The sequence below is a fragment of the Triticum urartu genome, chromosome 2A (genome assembly GCF_056163025.1).
Source record: "Triticum urartu cultivar PI428250 chromosome 2A, HENAU_Tu73, whole genome shotgun sequence".
Classification (NCBI taxonomy): domain Eukaryota; kingdom Viridiplantae; phylum Streptophyta; class Magnoliopsida; order Poales; family Poaceae; genus Triticum; species Triticum urartu.
The window spans coordinates 50,122,033-50,133,089 of NC_141874.1; the positions used below are offsets into that span (position 1 = coordinate 50,122,033).

The following is an 11,057-nucleotide window of genomic DNA, read 5'->3' on the forward strand; positions in this document are numbered from 1 at the left end:
ACTCCTCCTCGACACTCGCCGTCATCCCGGCGGCCTCGAGGGAGGTACTTCCCGCGGTGCCACCCGCGGCCTCGTTCCCGGCCCCGCCCGCAGCTGCGATGCCACTTGCGGCCTCATCGTCACCCGCGGCATCGGTCGCTGCCGTGGTCCCTGTCACTGCTCCGCCGTCCATCGCCCCTGCTGCTGGCGTCATTACGCCCACCGGACTATTCCACTTCGACAATTTGATCGCCATCCGCCTCACGTCGGACAACTACTTGTTCTGGCGCGCCAAGGTCTTACCGCTGCTCCGCAGTCGGTCTCTCCTAGGGTTTGTCGATGGTTCGCTACCGTGTCCTCCGCAGGTCATCCCTACCGTCCACGGTCCGGCCATCAACCCGGAACACCATATGTGGGTGCAGCAGGACCAGGCGATTCTTTCTGCCATCCAGGGTTCCCTCGGCGACGGGGTCGCCGGCCTCTGCCTCTTCGCCGCCACCTCTATGGACGCCTGGATTGTTGGGGAACGTAGCAATAATTCAAAATTTTCCTACGTGTCACCAAGATCAATCTATGGAGTCATCTAGCAACGAGGGAGGAGTGGATCTACATACCCTTGTAGATCGCGCGCGGAAGCGTTCAAGAGAACGGGGTTGATGGAGTCGTACTCGTCGTGATCCAAATCACCGATGATCCTAGCGCCGAACGGACGGCACCTCCGCGTTCAACACACGTACGGAGCAGCGACGTCTCCTCCTTCCTTATCCAGCAAGGGGGGAGGAGAGTTTGATGGAGATCCAGCAGCACGACGGCGTGGTGGTGGAAGTAGCGGGATTCCAACAGGGCTTCGCCAAGCGCTGCGGGAGGAGGGAGATGTGTCATGGGAGGGAGAGGGAGGCGCCAGGGCTTAGGTATGGTTGCCCTCCCTTCCCCCCACTATATATAGGGCCAAGGGAGAGGGGGGGGGGGCACAGCCTTGGCCCTTCCTCCAAGGAAGGGTGCGGCCAGGGAGGAGTCCCACCTCCCCAAGGCACCTAGGAGGTGCCTTCCCCCTTTAGGACTCTTCCTTTCCCTCATCTCTTGGCGCATGGGCCTCTTGGGGCTGGTGCCCTTGGCCCATACAGGCCAAGGCGCACACCCCTACAGCCCATGTGCCCCCCCCGGGGGAGGTGGCCCCACCCGGTGGACCCCCGGGACCCTTCCGGTGGTCCCGGTACAATACCGGTGACCCCGAAACTTGTCCCGATGGCCGAAATAGCACTTCCTATATATAATTCTTTACCTCCGGACCATTCCGGAACTCCTCGTGACGTCCGGGATCTCATCCGGGACTCCGAACAACTTTCGGGTTACCGCATACTAATATCTGTATAACCCTAGCGTCACCGAACCTTAAGTGTGTAGACCCTACGGGTTCGGGAGACATGCAGACATGACTGAGATGACTCTCCGGTCAATAACCAACAGCGGGATCTGGATACCCATGTTGGCTCCCACATGTTCCACGATGATCTCATCGGATGAACCACGATGTCAAGGACTTAATCAATCCCGTATACAATTCCCTTTGTCTAGCGGTACGATACTTGCCCGAGATTCGATCGTCGGTATCCCGATACCTTGTTCAATCTCGTTACCGGCAAGTCTCTTTACTCGTTTCGTAACACATCATCCCGTGATCAACTCCTTGATCGCATTGTGCACATTATGATGATGTCCTACCGAGTGGGCCCAGAGATACCTCTCCGTTTACACGGAGTGACAAATCCCAGTCTCGATTCGTGCCAACCCAACAGACACTTTCGGAGATACCTGTAGTGTACCTTTATAGCCACCCAGTTACGTTGTGACGTTTGGCACACCCAAAGCACTTCTACGGTATCCGGGAGTTGCGCAATCTCATGGTCTAAGGAAATGATACTTGACATTAGAAAAGCTTTAGCATACGAACTACACGATCTTTGTGCTAGGCTTAGGATTGGGTCTTGTCCATCACATCATTCTCCCAATGATGTGATCCCGTTATCAATGACATCCAATGTCCATGGTCAGGAAACCGTAACCATCTATTGATCAACGAGCTAGTCAACTAGAGGTTTACTAGGGACATGGTGTTGTCTATGTATCCACACATGTATCTGAGTTTCCTATCAATACAATTCTAGCATGGATAATAAATGATTATCATGAACAAGGAAATATAATAATAACTAATTTATTATTGCCTCTAGGGCATATTTCCAACAGTCTCCCACTTGCACTAGAGTCAATAATCCAGTTCACATCGATATGTGATTAACACTCAAGGTCACATCCCCATGTGACTAACACCCAAAGAGTCTACTAGAGTCAATAATCTAGTTCACATTACCATGTGATTAACACTCGATGAGTTCTGGGTTTGATCATGTTATGCTTGTGAGAGATGTTATAGTCAACGGATCTGAATCTTTCAGATCCGTGTGTGCTTTACAAATCTCTATGTCATCTCCCAGATGCAGCTACCACGTTCTATTTGGAACTATTCCGAATAACTGTTCTACTATACGAATCCAGTTTACTACTCAGCATAATCTGGATTAGTGTCAAAGTTTGCATCGGCGTAACCCTTTACGACGAACTCTTTTACCACCTCCATAATCGAGAAAATTCCTTAGTCCACTATTTACTAAGGATAACTTTGACCGCTGTCCTGTGATCCTTTCTTGGATCACTCTTGTACCCCTTGACTGACTCATGGCAAGGCACACTTCAGGTGCGGTACACAGCATAGCATACTGTAGAGAGCCTATGATAAAAGCATAGGGGACGACCTTCGTCCTTCCTCTTTCTTCTGCCGTGGTCGAGTTTTAAGTCTTAACTTCATACCTTACAACTCAGGCAAGAACTCCTTCTTTGACTGATCCATCTTGAACACCTTCAAGATCATGTCAAGGTATGTGCTCATTTGAAAGTACTATTAAGCGTTTTGATCTATCCTTATAGATCTTAATGCTCAATACTCAAGTAGCCTAATCCAGGTTTTCCATTGAAAAACACTTTTCAAATAACCCTATATGCTTTCCAGAAATTCTACGTCATTTCTGATCAACAATATGTCAATAACACATACTCATCGGAAATTCTATAGTGCTCCCACTCACTTCTTTGGAAATACAAGTTTCTCATAAACTTTGTATACACCCAAAATCTTTGATCATCTCATCAAAGCATACATTCCAACTCCGAGATGCTTACTCCAGTCCTTAGAAGGATTGCTGAAGCTTTGCATACTTATTAGCATCTTTCAGGATTGACAAAACCTTCCGGTTGTATCACATACAACCTTTCCTCAAGAAAATCGTCGAGGAAACAATGTTTTGACATCCTATCTGCAAGATTTCATAAATAATGCAGTAATCGCTAATATAATTCCAACAGACTCTTAGCATCGCTACGAGTGACAAAGTCTCATCGTAGTCAACTCCTTGAACTTGTCGGAAAACATCTTAACGACAAGTCGAGCTTTCTTAATGGTGACATTTACCATCATTGTCCGTCTTCCTTTTAAAATCCATATGTACCTAACAGCCTTACGACCATCAAGTAGTTCTTCCAAAGTCTACACTTTGTTTTCATACATGGATCCTATCTCGGATTTTATGGCCTCGAGCCATTTATCGGAATCCGGGCCCACCATCGCTTCTCCATGGCTCGTAGGTTCATTGTTGTCTAGCAACATGACTTCCAAGACAGGATCACGTACCACTCTGAAGTAGTACGCATCCTTGTCATCCCACGAGGTTTGGTAGTGACTTGATCTGAAGTTTCATGACCACTATCATAAGCTTCCACTTCAATTGGTGTACGTGCCACAGGAACAACTCCCTGTGCCCTGTCACACAGTAGTTGAAGAGACGGTTCAATAACCTCATCAAGTCTCCACCATCCTCCCACTCAATTCTTTCGAGAGAAACTTTTCCTCGAGAAAGGACCCAATTCTAGAAACAATCCCTTATTGCTTTCGAATCTGAGACAGGAGGTATACCCAACTGTTTTGGGTGTCCTATGAAGATGCATTTATCCGCTTTGGGTTTGAGCTTATCAGCCTGAAACTTTTCACATAAGCATCGCAGCCCCAAACTTTTAAGAAATGACAGCTTAGGTTTCTCTAAACCATAGTTCATACGGTGTCATCTCATCGGAATTACGTGGTGCCCTATTTAAAGTGAATGTGGTTGTCTTTAATGCCTAACCCATAAACTATCGTGGTAATTCGATAAGAGACATGATGGTATGCATCATATCCAATAGGGTGCAGTTATGATGTTCGGACACACCATCACACTATGGTGTTCCAGGTTGTATTAGTTGTGAAACACTTTCCACAATGTCTTAATTCTGTGCCAAACTCGTAATTCAGATATTCATCTCTATGATCATATCATAGATATTTTATCCTCTTGTCACGACAATCTTTCAACTTCACCCTAAAATTACTTGAACCTTTCAATAATTCAGACTCGTGATTCATCAAGTAAATATACTCAACATCTACTCAAATCATCTGTGAAGTAAGAACATAACGATATCCACTACATGCCTTAGCACTCATTGGACTGCACACATCAAAATGTATTACTTCCAACAAGTTGCTTTCTAGTTCCATTTTACTGAAAACGAGGCTTTCAGTCATCTTGCCCATGTGGTATGATTTGCATGTCTCAAGTGATTCAAAATCAAGTGAGTCCAAACGATCCCTTTGCATGGAGTTTCTTCATGCATATACACCAATAGACATGGTTCGCATGTCTCAAACTTTTCAAAAACGAGTGAGTCCAAAGATCCATCAACATGGAGCTTCTTCATGCGTTTTATACCGATATGACTTAAGTGGCAGTGCCACAAGTAGGTGGTACTATCATTACTATCTTATATCTTTTGGCATGAACATGTGTATCACTATGATCGAGATTCAATGAACCATTCATTTTAGGTGCAAGACCATTGAAGGTATTATTCAAATAAACAGAGTAACCGTTATTCTCCTTAAATGAATAACCGTATTGCGATAGACATAATCCAATCATGTCTATACTCAACGCAAACACCAATCTCGATGGTAGAGGGAGCATGCGATGCTTGATCACATCAACATTGGAAACACTTCCAACACATATCGTCAGCTCACCTTTAGCTAGTCTCCGTTTATTCCGTAGCTTTTATTTCGAGTTACTAACACTTAGCAACCGAACCAATATCTAATACCCTGGTGCTACTAGGAGTACTAGTAAAGTACACATCAACACAATTTATATCCAATATACTTCTATCGACCTTGCCAGCCTTCTCATCTACCAAGTATCTAGGGTAATTCTGCTCCAGTGGCTGTTCCCCTTATTACAGAAGCACTTAGTCTCGGGTTTGGGTTCAACCTTGGGTTTCTTCACTAGAGCAGCAGCTGATTTGCCGTTTCATGAAGTATCCCTTTTTGCCCTTGCCCTTCTTGAAACTAGTGGTTTCATAAACCATCAACAATTGATGCTCCTTCTTGATCTCTACTTTTGTGGTGTCAAACATCGCGAATATCTCAAGGATCATCATATATGTCCCTGATATATTATAGTTCATCAAAGCTCAAGCAGCTTGGTGGTAATGACTTCGGAGAACCATCACTATTTTGTCTGGAAGATCAACTCCCACTCAATTCAAGCGATTGTTGTACTCAGACAATCTGAGCACAAGCTCAACAATTGAGCTTTTCTCCCTTAGTTTGTAGGCTAAGAAAAATTGTCGGAGGTCTTATACCTCTTGACGTGGGCACGAGCCTGAAATCCCAATTTCAGTCCTTGGAACATCTCATATGTTCTGCGATGTTTCAAAAACGTCTTCGGTGCCTCAATTCTAAACCATTTAGCATTATGCACTGAACTATCATGTAGTCATCAAAACGTGTATGTCAGATGTTCGCAACATCCACAGACGACGTTCGAGGTTCAGCACACTGAGCAGTGCATTAAGGACATAAGCCTTCTATGAAGCAATGAGGACAATCCTCAGTTTACGGACCTAGTCCGCATAATTGCTACTATCAACTTTCAACTAATTTTTCTCTAGGAACATATCTAAACAGTAGAACTGAAGCGCGAGCTACGACATAATTTGCGAAGACCTTTTGACTATGTTCAGGATAATTAAGTTCATCTTATGAACTCCCACTCAGATAGACATCCCTCCAGTCATCTAAGTGATTACATGATCCGAGTCAACTAGGTCGTGTCCGATCATCACGTGAGACGAACTAGTCAACATCAGTGAACATCTTCATGTTGATCGTATCTACCATACGACTCATGCTCGACCTTTCGGTCTCTTGTGTTCCGAGGCCATGTCTGTACATGCTAGGCTCGTCAAGTTAACCTAAGTGTTTCGCATGTGTACCGAGGCCATGTCTGTACATGCTAGGCTCGTCAACACCCGTTGTATTCGAACGTAAGAATCTATACACCCGATCATCACATGGTGCTTCGAAACGACGAACTTTCACAACGGTGCACAGTTAGGGGAAACACTTTCTTGAAATTTTAATGAGGGATCATCTTATTTACTACCGTCGTTCTAAGCAAATAAGATGTATAAACATGATAAACATCACATGCAATCAATTAGTGACATCATATGGCCAATATCATTTTGCTCCTTTTGATCTCCATCTTCGGGGCTCCATGATCATCGTTGTCACCGGCATGACACCATGATCTCCATCATCATGATCTCCATCATCGTGTCTCCATGAAGTTGTCTTGCCAACTATTACTTCTACTACTACAGCTAACGGTTAGCAATAAAGTAAAGTAATTACATGGCGTTGTTCAATGACACGCAGGTCATATAATAAATAAAGACAACTCCTATGGCTCCTGCCGGTTGTCATACTCATCGACATGCAAGTCGTGATTCCTATTACAAGAACATGATCATCTCATACATCACATATATCATTCATCACATCCTTTGACCATATCACATCACATAGCATACCCTGCAAAAACAAGTTAGACGTCCTCTAATTGTTGTTTGCATGTTTTACGTGGCTGCTATGGGTTTCTAGCAAGAACGTTTCTTACCTACGCAAAAACCACAACGTGATATGCCAATTGCTATTTACCCTTCATAAGTACCCTTTTCATCGAATCCGATCCGACTAAAGTGGGAGAGACAGACACCCGCTAGCCACCTTATGCAACTAGTGCATGTCAGTCGATGGAACCAGTCTCACGTAAGAGTACGTGTAAGGTCGGTCCGGGCCGCTTCATCCCACAATGCCACCGAATCAAGATTGGACTAGTAACGGTAAGCATATTGAACAAAATCAACGCCCACAACTACTTTGTGTTCTACTTGTGCATAGAAACTACGCATAGACCTAGCTCATGATGCCACTGTTGGGGAACGTAGCAATAATTCAAAATTTTCCTACGTGTCACCAAGATCAATCTATGGAGTCATCTAGCAACGAGGGAGGAGTGGATCTACATACCCTTGTAGATTGCGCGCGGAAGCGTTCAAGAGAACGGGGTTGATGGAGTCGTACTCGTCGTGATCCAAATCACCGATGATCCTAGCGCCGAACGGACGGCACCTCCGCGTTCAACACACGTACGGAGCAGCGACGTCTCCTCCATCTTGATCCAGCAAGGGGGGAGGAGAGTTTGATGGAGATCCAGCAGCACGACGGCGTGGTGGTGGAAGTAGCGGGATTCCAACAGGGCTTCGCCAAGCGCTGCGGGAGGAGGGAGATGTGTCATGGGAGGGAGAGGGAGGCGCCAGGGCTTAGGTATGGTTGCCCTCCCTTCCCCCCACTATATATAGGGCCAAGGGAGAGGGGGGGGCACAGCCTTGGCCCTTCCTCCAAGGAAGGGTGCGGCCAGGGAGGAGTCCCACCTCCCCAAGGCACCTAGGAGGTGCCTTCCCCCTTTAGGACTCTTCCTTTCCCTCATCTCTTGGCGCATGGGCCTCTTGGGGCTGGTGCCCTTGGCCCATACAGGCCAAGGCGCACACCCCTACAGCCCATGTGCCCCCCCGGGGGAGGTGGCCCCACCCGGTGGACCCCCGGGACCCTTCCGGTGGTCCCGGTACAATACCGGTGACCCCGAAACTTGTCCCGATGGCCGAAATAGCACTTCCTATATATAATTCTTTACCTCCGGACCATTCCGGAACTCCTCGTGACGTCCGGGATCTCATCCGGGACTCCGAACAACTTTCGGGTTACCGCATACTAATATCTGTATAACCCTAGCGTCACCGAACCTTAAGTGTGTAGACCCTACGGGTTCGGGAGACATGCAGACATGACCGAGATGACTCTCCGGTCAATAACCAACAGCGGGATCTGGATACCCATGTTGGCTCCCACATGTTCCACGATGATCTCATCGGATGAACCACGATGTCAAGGACTTAATCAATCCCGTATACAATTCCCTTTGTCTAGCGGTACGATACTTGCCCGAGATTCGATCGTCGGTATCCCGATACCTTGTTCAATCTCGTTACCGGCAAGTCTCTTTACTCGTTTCGTAACACATCATCCCGTGATCAACTCCTTGATCACATTGTGCACATTATGATGATGTCCTACCGAGTGGGCCCAGAGATACCTCTCCGTTTACACGGAGTGACAAATCCCAGTCTCGATTCGTGCCAACCCAACAGACACTTTCGGAGATACCTGTAGTGTACCTTTATAGCCACCCAGTTACGTTGTGACATTTGGCACACCCAAAGCACTTCTACGGTATCCGGGAGTTGCACAATCTCATGGTCTAAGGAAATGATACTTGACATTAGAAAAGCTTTAGCATACGAACTACACGATCTTTGTGCTAGGCTTAGGATTGGGTCTTGTCCATCACATCATTCTCCCAATGATGTGATCCCGTTATCAATGACATCCAATGTCCATGGTCAGGAAACCGTAACCATCTATTGATCAACGAGCTAGTCAACTAGAGGTTTACTAGGGACATGGTGTTGTCTATGTATCCACACATGTATCTGAGTTTCCTATCAATACAATTCTAGCATGGATAATAAATGATTATCATGAACAAGGAAATATAATAATAACTAATTTATTATTGCCTCTAGGGCATATTTCCAACATGGATGATGCTGGAGCATGCCTTTGCCCAGGTCTCTACCTCCCGCTCGATGGCCCTTCGCATCGAGCTCGCCAACATCAAGAAGCTGGACACCTCCACCACGACCTACTTCAACAAGATGAAGGTGTTAGCGGACACACTCACCTCCATCGGCCGGCCTCTTAGTGACGAGGAGTTCGCTGGCTTTGTCATCAAAGGTCTCGACACCGACTATGACAATCTCACCGAGGCTGTTCACAACGCCAAGCCAGCGATGCCCCCGCACGAGCTCTACTTAGGCCTCCTCTTCACCGAGCAATGCATTGAGGCTTGTCGCACCTCCGCCACCATCACCGTGCAGCCGGCGGCCTTCTGGGCTTCTCGCGGGCAGCGCTCCCCTGCCCCGTCATCGGGCAAGGCCGCCCCACCCCCTGCATTAACCCTGGGTGGGGGTCCAAACTCTCAGGTGGTGTGCCAGCTATGTGGTCGTGAACGCCACATCGCCTCCAAGTGTCACCATCGCTTTCAGAGGAGCTTCCTTGGCATCGGCAATGACGGCAAGGGCAACAAGCGCTAGTTTTCCATGGCAGACTTTGGGCCCCCCCCCGGCCACTCCGGTTGCCCACCTCGCTACCGCCCCTGCTGCCCACATTGCCGCCAAGGGCAAGGACCCGCGCATCGACCAGGGGTATACACCGTCCTATCCTGTTGATCCTGCCTGGTACATGGACATCGGCGCCACGGATCACATGACGAATCAGCTCAACAAACTCTCCACCTACCAGCCCTACTGCAGGCACGATCAGGTTCACACCGCCAATGGTGTAGGTATGCCCATCTCTCACATTAGCCAAGCATCTCTTTTAACTAGTCATCCTTCTAGGCAACTTCATCTTCGTAATGTTTTGCGGGTTCCCTCGATGACTCGTATTCTTTTATCTGTCCCTAAGCTCACCCTTGATAATCATGTCCTATGTGAATTTCACCCGTTTAATCTTTTTGTTAAGGACCGAGCAACCCGGGACGTTTTGCTTAGTGGCCGCTTGAGCCAAGGCTTGTACCATTTGTCGTCTTCCCAGCGGTGTTGGTATGTCGCCTTCCCAGTGGCACTCTCGCTTTGGTCATCCCGCCACACCCATCGTTAGCCACATACTCCACCTCCATGAGCTGCCTTTAGAGTCTAGCAATAAAGAGATGTCCGTGTGTGATGCATGTCAACAAGGCAAAAGTCATCAACTACCTTTTATTTCATCTACTAGAGAAGTAAAGAGTCCTCTTGAAATTGTGTTTTCTGATGTGTGGGGTCCGGCACAAACATCTGTTAATGATCATAGCTACTATGTCAGTTTTGTTGATGCCTATAATCGTTTCACATGGCTTTATCTTCTTAAGCACAAATCTGATGTGTTTGATATATTCATTCAGTTTCAATTGCATGTTGAACATTTACTCAAGCATAAAATTATCCATGTTCAGTCAGATTAGGGGGGGGGGGGCGAATATCGCAACCTCAACACCTTCTTTAATAAGCTTGGGATCTCTCATCGTTTGTCATGCCCACATACACATCACCAGAATGGCGCTGTTGAGCGCAAACATCACCATATAGTTGAAACCGGACTCACACTTCTTGCTCATGCTTCTGTACCTTTTCGCTTTTGGAGTGATGCTTTTGCCACCGCGTGTTTTCTCATTCACAGATTACCTATGCATGTTCTTAATATGAAAACTCCTATTGAGCTTCTCTTGGGTGAAACTCCTGACTATACCTTTTTCAAGGTGTTTGGGTGTGCCTGTTGGCCTCATCTTCGTCCTTATAATGATCGCAAACTTGAGTTTCGCTCCAAAAAGTGTGTGTTCTTAGGGTATAGTTCTCTCCACAAAGGCTACAAATGTCTCCATGTCCCAACAAATCGAGTCTACATATCTCGAGATGTTGTTTTCGATGAGAAT

The 11,057-nt window shown here is 46.9% G+C and overlaps 1 protein-coding gene across 1 annotated transcript; it reads left to right on the forward strand.

Annotated features, from left to right (window-relative positions):
* Window positions 1-389: 389 nt before the first annotated feature.
* On the forward strand, window positions 390-9,681 carry LOC147983601 (uncharacterized). The gene is made up of 3 exons (XM_087540791.1): window positions 390-497; window positions 1,384-1,392; window positions 9,142-9,681. The coding sequence occupies exons 1-3, from the start codon at window positions 390-392 to the stop codon at window positions 9,679-9,681; spliced, it is 657 nt and encodes a 218-aa protein (XP_087396917.1).
* Window positions 9,682-11,057: the final 1,376 nt, after the last annotated feature.